The 16,767-nt window shown below is 29.7% G+C and overlaps 1 protein-coding gene across 1 annotated transcript in view; it reads left to right on the top strand.

Moving 5' to 3' along the window:
• Positions 1-13,843, top strand: part of kiaa0930 — a 29,054-nt gene extending 15,211 nt beyond the window's left edge. Inside the window, exons 9-10 of the mRNA XM_056367654.1 lie at positions 542-697; positions 13,132-13,843. Of these exons, the coding sequence (XP_056223629.1) occupies positions 542-697; positions 13,132-13,172 (197 nt within the window). The 3' untranslated portion in view covers positions 13,173-13,843. The remainder of the gene's footprint in view (positions 1-541; positions 698-13,131) is intronic.
• The last annotated feature ends 2,924 nt before the right edge of the window (positions 13,844-16,767 follow it).

Raw genomic sequence — 16,767 nt, 5'->3', positions numbered from 1 at the left:
CAATGCAAGATTCATCATATCCTGCCGATGTCACAGTCAAATATTCAGACAAAAGATATTCAACACTGATGATATGAGCCTGAAAATAAGATGTTTTGGAGTTGTTATTTTGTAGAAATTTTTTATTCTGCATCAGCTTGTTCTACGTGTCTATGATGTTCAAACATCATTTTGACTCATTTATTTTACACATTTCTTTAATAGATACAGTGTGACATTTTGGTGCCTGTGATTTCGATTGGAATTTAAAATGAGTTTGTGATGAGGTTTCAAATAAAAGATGGAAACAGATGGAAAAAGTGAAAGAAAACACAAATTGGACAAACACAATATGTGTTAATACATATTATTTTTCAAAAAGGGGAAAAACATGAAACAAAACCTCAGAATATTTGATAAGAATAATCTTCAAAAAATTGCTTGTGTGTTTTTAAACAAATAATTTCATCTTGACCGATTCAGATTCAGATTTGGTAAAACTTTATTTGATGGGTCCAGGTGGTCCAGTTGCATGATGGGTGTTTTGTGTCTTTGTGTCCAGATCTTCACACTACCACCAACCTTCGCTCTCGTTCTCTGTCGGGGACCGGACGCTCTCTGGTCGGTTCCTGGCTCAAACTGAACCGAGCCGATGACTACTTCCTGCTGTACTCACACCTGACCTACGTCACGCTGCCACTGCACCGCATCACCACAGGTACACACACACACTCTAGATTTTTTGTGTTGTGAGACTGAACTTTATTTATAGAGAACAAAAGTTACAAACAACTTTACAACATAAAAACAAAGGCGACTTTTAATATTATAGCTATGAAATGTTGCATGCGAAAAGTGAAATGAGAGGTGTCTTTCTATATTATGACGTTTGTTTAGTTTGTTTATAAAAACGTTTGTTTACTGTACTATGTGGATTTTATGCCTATGATGATTTTATGACTTTTTATAGTATGACATTTTTATGATGTTTTTTGCGCCTTACTATACCATACATACTATACTATACTATAGAAAGTCTATAAAGGTATAAAAACGTCATAGTATAGTACGGTATAAAAAGTCATAAAAAAGACATAATATAGAAAGTCATAAACATGACATGGTACAGTACCGCATAAAAACGACATAATATAGTAAGAAATAAAAAGTCATAAAAACGACAGAGTATAGTAAGGCATAAAAACGACATTGTATAGTAAGGCATGAAAAGTCAAAAAAATGACATAGTATAGTAAGGCATGAAAAGTCAAAAAAATGGCACAGTATAGTAAGGCATAAAAAGTCAAAAAAAATGACAGTATATTAAGGCATAATAACGACATAGTATAGTAAGGCATGAAAAGTCAAAAAAATGACATAGTATAGTAAGGCATAAAAACGACATAGTATAATAAGGCATGAAAAGTCAAAAAAATGACATAGTATAGTAAGGCATAAAAAGTCATAAAAATGACGTATAATAAAGCATAAAAAGTCAAAAAAAATGACATAGTATAATAAGGCATAAAAACGACATAGTATAGTAAGGCATGAAAAGTCAAAAAAATGACATAGTATAGTAAGGCATGAAAAGTCAAAAAAATGAAATAGTATAGTAAGGCATAAAAAGTACAAAAAAATGACATATTGTAGTAAGGCATGAAAAGTCAAAAAAATGACATAGTATAGTAAGGCATAAAAAGTCATAAAAACGACATAGTATAATAAGGTATGAAAAGTCAAAAAAATAACATAGTATAGTAAGGCATAAAAAGTCATAAAAACGACATAGTATAATAAGGCATGAAAAGTCGAAAAAATGACAGTATAGTAAGGCATAAAAAGTCAAAAAAATGACATAGTATATTAAGGCATAAAAATGACATAGTATAGTAAGGCATAAAAAGTCATAAAAACGCCATAGTACAGTAGGGCATGAAAAGTCAAAAAAATGACATAGTATGATAAGGCATAAAAACGACATAATATAGTAGGGCATGAAAAGTAAAAAAAAATGACATAGTATAGTAAGGCATAAAAAGTCATAAAAACGACATAGTATAGTAAGGCATGAAAAGTCAAAAAATGACATAGTATATTAAGGAATAAAAAGTCATAAAAACGACATAGTATAATAAGGCATAAAAAGTAAAAAAAATGACAGTATATTAAGGCATAAAAACGACATAGTATAGTAAGGCATGAAAAGTCATAAAAACAACATAGTATAGTAAGGCATAAAAAGTCATAAAAACGACACAGTATAGTAAGGCATAAAAAGTCATAAAAATGACATAGTATAATAAGGCATAAAAACGACATAGTATAGTAAGGCATGAAAAGGCATAATCACGACATAGTATAGTAAGGCATGAAAAGTCAAAAAAAATGACATAGTATAGTAAGGCATAAAAAGTCATAAAAATGACAGTATAATAAGGCATAAAAACGACATAGTATATTAAGGAATAAAAAGTCATAAAAACGACATAGTATAGTAAGGCATAAAAAGTCATAAAAACGACATAGTATAGTAAGGCATAAAAAGTCATAAAAACGACAGTGTAATAAGGCATAAAAAGTCAAAAAAATGACAGTATATTAAGGCATGAAAAGTCATAAAAATGACATAGTACAGTAGGGCATGAAAAGTCAAAAAAACTACATAGTATAGTAAGGCATGAAAAGTCAAAAAAATGACATAGAATAGTAAGGCATAAAAAGTCATAAAAACGACATAGTATAATAAGGCATAAAAACGACATACTATAATAAGGCATAAAAACGACATAGTATAGTAAGGCATGAAAAGTCATTAAAACGACATAATATAGAAAGTCATAAAAAGTCATAAAAACGACATAGTATAGTAAGGCATAAAAAGTCATAAAAACGACACAGTATAGTAAGGCATAAAAAGTCATAAAAATGACATAGTATAATAAGGCATAACAACGACATAGTATAGTAAGGCATGAAAAGTCAAAAAAATGACATAGTATAGTAAGGCATAAAAAGTCATAAAAATGCCATAGTACAGTAGGGCATGAAAAGTCAAAAAAATGACATAGTATAGTAATGCATAAAAACGACATAGTATAATAAGGCATAAAAAGTAAAAAAAATGACATAGTATATTAAGGCATAATCACGACATAGTATAGTAAGGCATAAAAAGTCAAAAAAATGACATATTATATTAAGGCATAAAAAGTCATAAAAACGACATAGTATAATAAGGTATGAAAAGTCAAAAAATTAACATAGTATAGTAAGGCATAAAAAGTCATAAAAACGACATAGTATAATAAGGCATGAAAAGTCAAAAAAATGACATAGTATAGTAAGGCATAAAAAGTCAAAAAAATGACATAGTATAGTAAGGCATAAAAATGACATAGTATAGTAAGGCATAAAAAGTCATAAAAATGACATAGTATAATAAGGCATAAAAACGACATAGTATAGTAAGGCATGAAAAGTCATAAAAACGTCATAGTATAGTAAGGCATAAAAAGTCATAAAAACGACAGTGTAATAAGGCATAAAAAGTCAAAAAAATGACATAGTATAGTAAGGCATGAAAAGTCATAAAAATGACATAGTACAGTAGGGCATGAAAAGTCAAAAAAATGACATAGTATAGTAATGCATAAAAACGACATAGTATAATAAGGCATGCAAAGTCAAAAAAATGGCACAGTATAGTAAGGCATAAAAAGTAAAAAAAATGACAGTATATTAAGGCATAATCACGACATAGTATAGTAAGGCATGAAAAGTTAAAAAAAATGACACTATAGTAAGGCATAAAAAATCATAAAAATGACATATTATAATAAGGCATAAAAAGTAAAAAAAAATGACGTAGTATAGTAAGGCATAAAAACGACAGTATAGTAAGGCATGAAAAGTCAAAAAAATTACATAGTATAGTAAGGCATAAAAAGTCATGAAAACGCCATAGAACAGTAGGGAATGAAAAGTCAAAAAAATGACATAGTATAATAAGGCATAAAAACGACATAGTATAGTAGGACATGAAAAGTAAAAAAAATGACATAGTATAGTACGGCATAAAAAGTCATAAAAACGACATAGTATAGTAAGGCATGAAAAGTCATAAAAATGACACAGTATATTAAGTAATAAAAAGTCATAAAAACGGCATAGCATAATAAGGCATGAAAAGTCATAAAAATGACATAGTATAGTAAGGCATGAAAAGTCATAAAAATGACATAGTATAGCAAGGCATGAAAAGTCATAAAAATGACATAGTATAGTAAGGCATAAAAAGTCATAAAAACAACATAGTATAGCAAGGCATAAAAAGTCATAAAAACTACATAGTATAGTAAGGCATGAAAAGTCAAAAAAATGACATAGAATAGTAAGGCATAAAAAGTCATAAAAACGACATAGTATAATAAGGCATGAAAACAACATAGTATAGTAAGGCATGAAAAGTCATAAAAATGACATAGTATAGTAAGGCATACAAAGTCATAAAAACGACACAGTATAGTAAGGCATAAAAAGTCATAAAAATGACATAGTATAATAAGGCATAATAACGACATAGTATAGTAAGGCATGAAAAGTCATAAAAATAACAAAGTATAATAAGACATAAAAAACGACATAGTATAATAAGGCATAAAAACGACATAGTATAGTAAGGCATGAAAAGTCATAAAAACGACATAATATAGAAAGTCATAAAAAGTCATAAAAACGACACAGTATAGTAAGGCATAAAAAGTCATAAAAATGACATAGTATAATAAGGCATAATAACGACATAGTATAGTAAGGCATGAAAAGTCAAAAAAATGACATAGTAAAGTAAGGCATAAAAAGTCATAAAAACAACATAGTATAGCAAGGCATAAAAAGTCATAAAAACTACATAGTATAGTAAGGCATGAAAAGTCAAAAAAATGACATAGAATAGTAAGGCATAAAAAGTCATAAAAACGACATAGTATAATAAGGCATGAAAACAACATAGTATAGTAAGGCATGAAAAGTCACAAAAATGACAAAGTATAATAAGACATAAAAAACGACATAGTATAATAAGGCATAAAAACGACATAGTATAGTAAGGCATGAAAAGTCATAAAAACGACATAATATAGAAAGTCATAAAAAGTCATAAAAACGACATAGTATAGTAAGGCATACAAAGTCATAAAAACGACACAGTATAGTAAGGCATAAAAAGTCATAAAAATGACATAGTATAATAAGGCATAATAACGACATAGTATAGTAAGGCATGAAAAGTCATAAAAACGTCATAGTATAGTAAGGCATGAAAAGTCAAAAAAATGACATAGTAAAGTAAGGCATAAAAAGTCATAAAAACAACATAGTATAGCAAGGCATAAAAAGTCATAAAAACTACATAGTATAGTAAGGCATGAAAAGTCAAAAAAATGACATAGAATAGTAAGGCATAAAAAGTCATAAAAACGACATAGTATAATAAGGCATGAAAACAACATAGTATAGTAAGGCATGAAAAGTCACAAAAATGACAAAGTATAATAAGACATAAAAACGACATAGTATAATAAGGCATAAAGACGACATAGTATAGTAAGGCATGAAAAATCATAAAAACGACATAATATAGAAAGTCATAAAAAGTCATAAAAACGACATAGTATAGTAAGGCATACAAAGTCATAAAAACGACACAGTATAGTAAGGCATAAAAAGTCATAAAAATGACATAGAATAATAAGGCATAATAACGACATAGTATAGTAAGGCATGAAAAGTCATAAAAACGTCATAGTATAGTAAGGCATGAAAAGTAAAAAAAATGACATAGTAAAGTAAGGCATAAAAAGTCATAAAAACAACATAGTATAGCAAGGCATAAAAAGTCATAAAAACTACATAGTATAGTAAGGCATGAAAAGTCAAAAAAATGACATAGAATAGTAAGGCATAAAAAGTCATAAAAACGACATAGTATAATAAGGCATGAAAACAACATAGTATAGTAAGGCATGAAAAGTCACAAAAATGACAAAGTATAATAAGACATAAAAACGACATAGTATAATAAGGCATAAAAACGACATAGTATAGTAAGGCATGAAAAGTTATAAAAACGACATAATATAGAAAGTCATAAAAAGTCATAAAAACGACATAGTATAGTAAGGCATACAAAGTCATAAAAACGACACAGTATAGTAAGGCATAAAAAGTCATAAAAATGACATAGTATAATAAGGCATAATAACGACATAGTATAGTAAGGCATGAAAAGTCATAAAAATGACAAAGTATAATAAGACATAAAAACGACATAGTATAATAAGGCATAAAAACGACATAGTATAGTAAGGCATGAAAAGTCATAAAAATGACATAATATAGAAAGTCATAAAAAGTCATAAAAACGACATAGTATAGTAAGGCATACAAAGTCATAAAAACGACACAGTATAGTAAGGCATAAAAAGTCATAAAAATGACATAGTATAATAAGGCATAATAACGACATAGTATAGTAAGGCATGAAAAGTCATAAAAACGTCATAGTATAGTAAGGCATGAAAAGTCAAAAAAATGACATAGTAAAGTAAGGCATAAAAAGTCATAAAAACAACATAGTATAGCAAGGCATAAAAAGTCATAAAAACTACATAGTATAGTAAGGCATGAAAAGTCAAAAAAATGACATAAAATAGTAAGGCATAAAAAGTCATAAAAACGACATAGTATAATAAGGCATGAAAACAACATAGTATAGTAAGGCATGAAAAGTCACAAAAATGACAAAGTATAATAAGACATAAAAACGACACAGTATAGTAAGGCATGAAAAGTCATAAAAACGACATAGTATATTAAGCAATAAAAAGTCATAAAAACGACATAGCATAATAAGGCATGAAAAGTCAAAAAAATGACATAGTATAATAAGGCATAAAAACGACATAGTATATTAAGGAATAAAAAGTCATAAAAACGACATAGTATAGTAAGGCATAAAAAGTCATAAAAATGACATAGTATAATAAGGCATGAAAAGTCATAAAAACGACACAGTATAGTAAGGCATAAAAAGTCATAAAAATGACATAGTATAATAAGGCATAAAAACGACATAGTATAGTAAGGCATGAAAAGGCATAATCACGACATAGTATAGTAAGGCATGAAAAGTCAAAAAAAATGACATAGTATAGTAAGGCATAAAAAGTCATAAAAATGACATAGTATAATAAGGCATAAAAACGACATAGTATAGTAGGGCATGAAAAGTCAAAAAAATGACATAGTATAATAAGGCATAATCACGACATAGTATAGTAAGGCATGAAAAGTCAAAAAAAATGACATAGTATAGTAAGGCATAAAAAGTCATAAAAATGACATAGTATAATAAGGCATAGAAACGACATAGTATATTAAGGAATAAAAAGTCATAAAAACGACATAGTATAGTAAGGCATAAAAAGTCATAAAAACGACATAGTATAGTAAGGCATAAAAAGTCATAAAAACGACAGTGTAATAAGGCATAAAAAGTCAAAAAAATGACAGTATATTAAGGCATGAAAAGTCATAAAAATGACATAGTACAGTAGGGCATGAAAAGTCAAAAAAACTACATAGTATAGTAAGGCATGAAAAGTCAAAAAAATGACATAGAATAGTAAGGCATAAAAAGTCATAAAAATGACATAGTATAATAAGGCATAAAAACGACATACTATAATAAGGCATAAAAACGACATAGTATAGTAAGGCATGAAAAGTCATAAAAACGACATAATATAGAAAGTCATAAAAAGTCATAAAAACGACATAGTATAGTAAGGCATAAAAAGTCATAAAAACGACACAGTATAATAAGGCATAAAAATGACATAGTATAATAAGGCATAAAAACGACATAGTATAGTAAGGCATGAAAAGTCAAAAAAATGACATAGTATAGTAAGGCATAAAAAGTCATAAAAATGCCATAGTACAGTAGGGCATGAAAAGTAAAAAAAATGACATAGTATAGTAATGCATAAAAACGACATAGTATAATAAGGCATAAAAAGTAAAAAAAATGACATAGTATATTAAGGCATAATCACGACATAGTATAGTAAGGCATAAAAAGTCAAAAAAATGACATATTATATTAAGGCATAAAAAGTCATAAAAACGACATAGTATAATAAGGTATGAAAAGTCAAAAAATTAACATAGTATATTAAGGCATAAAAAGTCATAAAAACGACAGTATAATAAGGCATGAAAAGTCAAAAAAATGACATAGTATAGTAAGGCATAAAAAGTCAAAAAAATGACATAGTATAGTAAGGCATAAAAATGACATAGTATAGTAAGGCATAAAAAGTCATAAAAATGACATAGTATAATAAGGCATGAAAACGACATAGTATAGTAAGGCATGAAAAGTCATAAAAACGTCATAGTATAGTAAGGCATGAAAAGTCAAAAAAATGACATAGTATAGTAAGGCATAAAAAGTCATAAAAACGACAGTGTAATAAGGCATAAAAAGTCAAAAAAATGACATAGTATAGTAAGGCATGAAAAGTCATAAAAATGACATAGTACAGTAGGGCATGAAAAGTCAAAAAAACGACATAGTATAATAAGGCATGAAAAGTCAAAAAAATGGCACAGTATAGTAAGGCATAAAAAGTAAAAAAAATGACATAGTATATTAAGGCATAATCACGACATAGTATAGTAAGGCATGAAAAGTTAAAAAAAATGACAGTATAGTAAGGCATAAAAAATCATAAAAATGACATAGTATAATAAGGCATAAAAAGTAAAAAAAAATGACGTAGTATAGTAAGGCATAAAAACGACAGTATAGTAAGGCATGAAAAGTCAAAAAAATGACATAGTATAGTAAGGCATAAAAAGTCATGAAAACGCCATAGAACAGTAGGGAATGAAAAGTCAAAAAAATGACATAGTATAATAAGGCATAAAAACGACATAGTATAGTAGGACATGAAAAGTAAAAAAAATGACATAGTATAGTACGGCATAAAAAGTCATAAAAACGACATAGTATAGTAAGGCATGAAAAGTCATAAAAATGACATAGTATATTAAGTAATAAAAAGTCATAAAAACGACATAGCATAATAAGGCATGAAAAGTCATAAAAATGACATAGTATAGTAAGGCATGAAAAGTCATAAAAATGACATAGTATAGCAAGGCATGAAAAGTCATAAAAATGACATAGTATAGTAAGGCATAAAAAGTCATAAAAACAACATAGTATAGCAAGGCATAAAAAGTCATAAAAACTACATAGTATAGTAAGGCATGAAAAGTCAAAAAAATGACATAGAATAGTAAGGCATAAAAAGTCATAAAAACGACATAGTATAATAAGGCATGAAAACAACATAGTATAGTAAGGCATGAAAAGTCATAAAAATGACAAAGTATAATAAGACATAAAAACGACATAGTATAATAAGGCATAAAAACGACATAGTATAGTAAGGCATGAAAAGTCATAAAAACGACATAATATAGAAAGTCATAAAAAGTCATAAAAACGACATAGTATAGTAAGGCATACAAAGTCATAAAAACGACACAGTATAGTAAGGCATGAAAAGTCATAAAAACGTCATAGTATAGTAAGGCATGAAAAGTCAAAAAAATGACATAGTAAAGTAAGGCATAAAAAGTCATAAAAACAACATAGTATAGCAAGGCATAAAAAGTCATAAAAACTACATAGTATAGTAAGGCATGAAAAGTCAAAAAAATGACATAGAATAGTAAGGCATAAAAAGTCATAAAAACGACATAGTATAATAAGGCATGAAAACAACATAGTATAGTAAGGCATGAAAAGTCACAAAAATGACAAAGTATAATAAGACATAAAAACGACATAGTATAATAAGGCATAAAAACGACATAGTATAGTAAGGCATGAAAAGTCATAAAAACGACATAGTAAAGTAAGGCATAAAAAGTCATAAAAACAACATAGTATAGCAAGGCATAAAAAGTCATAAAAACTACATATATATAATAAGGCATAAAAACGGCATAGTATAGTAAGGCATGAAAAGACATAAAAACGACATAGTATAATAAGGCATAAAAACGACATAGTATAGTAAGGCATGAAAAGTCATAAAAACGACATAGTATATTAAGTAATAAAAAGTCATAAAAACGACATAGCATAATAAGGCATGAAAAGTCAAAAAAATGACATAGTATAATAAGGCATTAAAAACGGCATAGTATAGTAAGGCATGAAAAGTCATAAAAATGACATAGTATAGTAAGGCATGAAAAGTCATAAAAATGACATAGTATAGTAAGGCATAAAAAGTTATAATAACAACATAGTATAGCAAGGCATAAAAAGTCATAAAAACTACATAGTATAGTAAGGCATGAAAAGTCAAAAAAATGACAGAATAGTAAGGCATAAAAAGTCATAAAAAACGACATAGTATAATAAGGCATGAAAACAACATAGTATAGTAAGGCATAAAAAGTCATAAAAACGACACAGTATAGTAAGGCATAAAAAGTCATAAAAATGACATAGTATAATAAGGCATAAAAACGACATAGTATAGTAAGGCATGAAAAGTCATAAAAACGTCATAGTATAGTAAGGCATGAAAAGTCAAAAAAATGACAGTATAGTAAGGCATAAAAAGTCATAAAAATGACATAGTATAGTAAGGCATAAAAACGACATAGTATAGTAAGGCATGAAAAGTCATAAAAACGACATAATATAGAAAGTCATAAAAAGTCATAAAAACGACATAGTATAGTAAGGCATAAAAAGTCATAAAAACGTCATAGTATAGTAAGGCATAAAAAGTAAAAAAAATGACATAGTATAGTAAGGCATAATCACGACATAGTATAGGAAGGCATGAAAAGTCAAAAAAAATGACAGTATAGTAAGGCATAAAAAATCATAAAAATGACATAGTATAATAAGGCATAAAAAGTCAAAAAAAATGACGTAGTATAGTAAGGCATAAAAACGACAGTATAGTAAGGCATGAAAAGTCAAAAAAATTACATAGTATATTAAGGCATAATCACGACATAGTATAGTAAGGCAGAAAAAATCATAAAAATGACATAGTATAATAAGGCATAAAAAGTCAAAAAAAATGACGTAGTATAGTAAGGCATAAAAACGACAGTATAGTAAGGCATGAAAAGTCAAAAAAATTACATAGTATAGTAAGGCATAAAAAGTCATGAAAACGCCATAGTACAGTAGGGCATGAAAAGTCAAAAAAATGACATAGTATAATAAGGCATAAAAACGACATAGTATAGTAGGACATGAAAAGTCAAAAAAATGACATAGTATAGTACGGCATAAAAAGTCATAAAAACGACATAGTATAGTAAGGCATGAAAGTCATAAAAATGACATATTATAGTGAGGCATGAAAAGTCAAAAAATGACATAGTATATTAAGTAATAAAAAGTCATAAAAACGACACAGTATAGTAAGGCATAAAAAGTCATAAAAATGACATAGTATAATAAGGCATAAAAATGACATAGTATAATAAGGCATAAAAACGACATAGTATAGTAGGACATGAAAAGTCAAAAAAATGACATAGTATAATAAGGCATAAAAACGGCATAGTATAGTAAGGCATGAAAAGTCATAAAAATGACATAGTATAGTAAGGCATGAAAAGTCATAAAAACATCATAGTATAGTAAGGCATAAAAAGTCATAAAAACGTCATAGTATAGTAAGGCATGAAAAGTCATAAAAACGACAGTATAATAAGGCATAAAAACAACATAGTATAGTAAGGCATGAAAAGTCAAAAAACGACACTATAGTAAGTCATAAAAACGACATAGTATAGTAAGGCATAAAAACGACATAGTATAGTAAGGCATGAAAAGTCATAAAAATGACATAGTATAGTAAGGCATAAAAAGTCATAAAAACGACAGTATAATAAGGCATAAAAACAACGTAGTATAGTAAGGCATGAAAAGTCAAAAAACGACATAGTATAATAAGGCATAAAAACGACATAGTATAGTAAGGCATGAAAAGTCATAAAAATGACATAGTATAGTAAGGCATAAAAAGTCATAAAAACGACAGTATAATAAGGCATAAAAACAACATAGTATAGTAAGGCATGAAAAGTCATAAAAATGACAAAGTGTAATAAGGCATAAAAACGACATAGTATAGTAAGGCATGAAAAGTCAATAAAATTACATAGTATAGTAAGGCATAAAAACGACATAGTATAGAAGGGCAAAAGAAGTCATAAAAACGACATAGTACAGTAAGGCATGAAAAGTCAAAAAAATTACATAGTATAGTAAGGCATAAAAACGACATAGTATAGAAGGGCAAAAGAAGTCATAAAAACGACAGTATAATAAGACATAAAAACAACATAGTATAATAAGGCATAAAAACAACATAGTATAGTAAGGCATGAAAAGTCATAAAAACATCATAGTATAGTAAGGCATAAAAAGTCATAAAAACGTCATAGTATAGTAAGGCATGAAAAGTCAAAAAACGACATAGTATAATAAGGCATAAAAACAACATAGTATAGTAAGGCATGAAAAGTCATAAAAATGACAAAGTGTAATAAGGCATAAAAACGACATAGTATAGTAAGGCATGAAAAGTCAATAAAATTACATAGTATAAAAAGGCATAAAAACAACATAGTATAGTAAGGCATGAAAAGTCAAAAAAATGACATAGTATAGTAAGGCATGAAAAGTCAAAAAAATGACATAGTATAGTACGGCATAAAAATGGCATAGTATTGTAAGGCATGAAAAGTTGTTAAAACAACAGCATAGTAAGAAATAAAAAGTCATAAAAATGACATAGTATAGTCTGTCAGTGAACTAACCACCGATACTCAACTGTAACACTGTTACTACAGACACATGAACTAACCACTTCTGTTGAGCCTGTGAAAGTTTAGGGCTAATGGGAAATAGAGTTTGCTAAACTAAAAACATGAATACTGATTTTAATGTGATGTCTACATTAACTCAGTTAGGTGCCTGGCCCTTTAAGAAATCTCTATTGTGTTTCCACTGTTGTGTTTGTGTGTCAGACATCCTGGAGGTGAGGCAGAAGCCCATCCTGATGACATAGCAGGGCTGGACTCCCCCCTCAGAGCATCACTACCAAGTGCCTCCTGCATCAGGCCACTGAGACGAACAGCAGCGCCCCCCGGTGTCCAGACAGAGACCGACAACCGAACACCGTCAGAGGAGACGACGACACACGAACACTGTCGGAGGGACGACGACACACACACAAACCAGCCATTCAAGAAGTGCCTCCTCTTCTTCTTTTCAGTTCCTGCTGTGTCAAAAGTCGTCTCCACGGAAACGGGCCCGGCGTCAGGATCACATGACCTCAGTGTGAAGAGGCATTGGCTGAACTCTGACCAGGAAGGAAGTGAAGAATGTGTTTTTCCTGTAAATATCCTGCTGCTTTACTCACTGAGACGCCTTGACTAAAGGTTCTGCTTTTAACGACACGTTCAGTTTCTGTTCGACTCGTCGTGACGTTTCTTTTCTCTTTTTTTATTATAATAATCTGCCACGACGTCAGGTGAGCGGGAACCTGCGTCTGACGTAACAAGTGTTTTTGTGTGAGAGGAAACGTTCCTGAGGACGAGGTCACATCCATCTCTTCGTGTTTCATAAACTTTTAAAATCATCACGACTCTGTTACAAGTTATTTTCATCAAGTAACAGATATTATTTTATTAATTTAATCTTTGAAATGTCAAAACTATTAAAAAATGTTCATCACAACTTGAATTCATGTTGATTAGTAGAACTTAAAATAACGATCACACATGAAAGAACCTGAACCAGCAACAACTTATTTTAATTAATTAAACATCAAAATATACCATAAACCATTAATTCAGTCTTAAAATAATGATTTTCTTTTCTTCAGCTTCACTATATGACTTCATTGTTTTGAAAATCTATTGATTATTTTGGGGCCATAAACTGGGTGTGATTGGAAATGTGACAAAGAAACAAAAAAACTAATAAATGATGAAACAATCATGAAAATTACTAAATCGCAGAATTAACAACAATGATCACATTTAACAAACCAGCAACTAATTGGTATTTAAACTTAATTGAATAAAATAAATCATTAATTTAGTCTTAAAACAATTAGTTTATGTTCTTCAGCTTAACAACATGACATTTTTTTACATGACTTAAATTGACTACATTTTAAGAAAATGTAACTAGGAAATAATTGATATTTTAACTGGAATAACGACTTAAAATAATGAATCAGTTATAAAAATAACTACTTGAACACAGTCATTTTCTATAGTCATAGTTCTATTTTGTTCTGTTGAAGTACTGAAGTTTAAAACTGACAAAAACAAACGCAGGAGAACAAATAAACTCAGTCTCAGTTCGTTTGGAGCCCGAGCTGCTTCGTTCACATTTTATTTTTTTCATTTTCAAACAACTAAAAAACAAACTCCAGATGGATCTGACCTCGACCGACAGACAAACATCTACATTTTAAAGCGAGTCCAGCTGTGTGATGGTTCGTCCTGTAGTCGACTTCTCTCCTGTGGCTTTTCACCACCAACTGAAAAATGACAAAAAAAAACACATCACACAAACCCAGCTCTGACTTTTTACTTTTTACTTTTTACTTTTTACTTTTTACTGCTCCAGCTTCAGTTTCAACTGCGACTCACAAACTGGAAGAGACTTGAAAAACAACAGTGACCATGATGTTAAAGGGAAACTGGAAGAAAAAGCCCAGAACTGTTTGCATCTAAGATCTACTCGGGGGCCGGCGGACATTTTGGATCCAGATGTGGACAGATGTGTTTTCAGTTAGTCGATGTTTAAAGTGACTCCTCTGGTTTTTCTCCCTCTGTGCTCCTGAAGCCTTAAACTCTGACCGTGTGACGTTCATGTTTCGTCTTTCTCTTCATGTCGTTTTCATTTTAACAAACGTTTTATTATCCGTCACGAAGAAGAGACGCCGCGATCTTTACAGCTCGTCACTGACGACCGTTACTGTAAAATAACAAACGTCCATCACAAGGTCTCAAAACCTAGGAATTCAAATTTCTTCATTTAAAGATGTAATTAATCAGCATGTTTTTGTTTTCTTTGGTTAGATCATGACTTCATTGATTAGTGTGGAAAAAACGAGTGGATTAATCGACTGATTACTTAGTAATATGGACTGATGGAGGGAAATACAGATTAATTTAACATTTTTAGAGTAAAGATGTATTTTGAGAAAAAAATGTCATGTTATTAAAATTGTTTTTTTTATAACATGACGTTTTTGTAAATTAAACATTTTTATAAGAAGTTATTTTTCAATTTACATTTTTTTTAAACACAATGCAATGTTTCTCTCATAAACTGAGTGTTCTATCAAATTTATTAAAATTCAGATTTTCATAATTTATGTGACTAAAAATGTCAATTTTCATCATTTTCAAAGTTATATTGTTTCTCACAAAATTGTAATTTTACTTTTGTAATTTTCAATATTTTCTCAAAATGATTTTGGTGATATTTAGGATAAAAGATTTTCAAGAATAAAATCGTTATTAAATCATAAAATCCTAATATTATGAGTCTATAAATACATTATTTTATATATATATCTATATATATAAACTACATTTTTCTCAAAATATTTAAAACTTTTTTCCTCCATTTTTTTGTCTTTCAATTAAGAAATAAAGTCCAGATTAAATCTTCTGATCAATGACTAAAGTTGAAAAAAGAATTGATCCTGGGAACAATTTGTGAGCAGAAGTGAAATTATTATTAATTACTGGTTAAATGATAAACACATTTTCCTCTACTATCTGGAGCACGTGACGTACAAATATTGATTATTGGCTGAATCAGTCGATTGATCGTCTGTGATCAGCTGTGAAGATTCTGGCGTCTCGTTTTCCAACATTAACGTTAAAACTGGACGTTTGATGAGAATCATTGATCTGACTGCGGTTGTGGTGATTGATCACATATTATCAGTGATTGATTTGCACTCAGAGACGAAGCCATCCTCGATCAAAGTCCGTCCACAGTGTTTTTCTGCGTGTCGTGTTTGAACAGTGAAGTTTTCCACAGGTCACTTCAGTTACCTTCAGTTAGGACGAGTCGTCGCTGCTCGTCTCTTCAGTGTTATTGATGATGATGATGATGATGATGAAGATGATGTAGTTTATAGTTCCTCCAGCTGAATGTATCCACGCTGATCAAAGACTGCTTTAACGACAAACATTTGATATGAGCAAATCGACAGGTTGCACTGTAAAACGCTTTTAGAACCTTTTTGAAAATAGTTTGTTAAAGACTTTTTGTTGTGGCGCCACTTTAACGCTCATCACGCTTTTGTACACAGACACGTTAATGTGCATGTTTTCAGTCCGTCCCTCTGTTGCTTACTTTCCAAACTCTATGTACATTTTCCTGTATTTATTTATTGAAATACACATTATCAGAAAAACTGAGGTGTGCTGGTTTTCACTGGTTTCTGAGGAAGATGATCAGTTTGTTTCCAGAGAACATGAGGTGGAAGTTCAGTCACCACAGGAAGTTTAAACATATTTGCTCAGGCGCCACCTTCAGGACATTTTTATCTCGTCTGTTAAAATCTCTCTGACCTGAGAGATTCAACACACTCATGTTTATTTTCTCTGTTACTGGTCACGGAGACA

Source organism: Seriola aureovittata, chromosome 22 (assembly GCF_021018895.1).
Source record: "Seriola aureovittata isolate HTS-2021-v1 ecotype China chromosome 22, ASM2101889v1, whole genome shotgun sequence".
NCBI lineage: Eukaryota > Metazoa > Chordata > Actinopteri > Carangiformes > Carangidae > Seriola > Seriola aureovittata.
The sequence above is the reverse complement of the archived record's forward strand: the minus strand, read 5'-3'. Positions and strand labels throughout refer to the sequence as shown.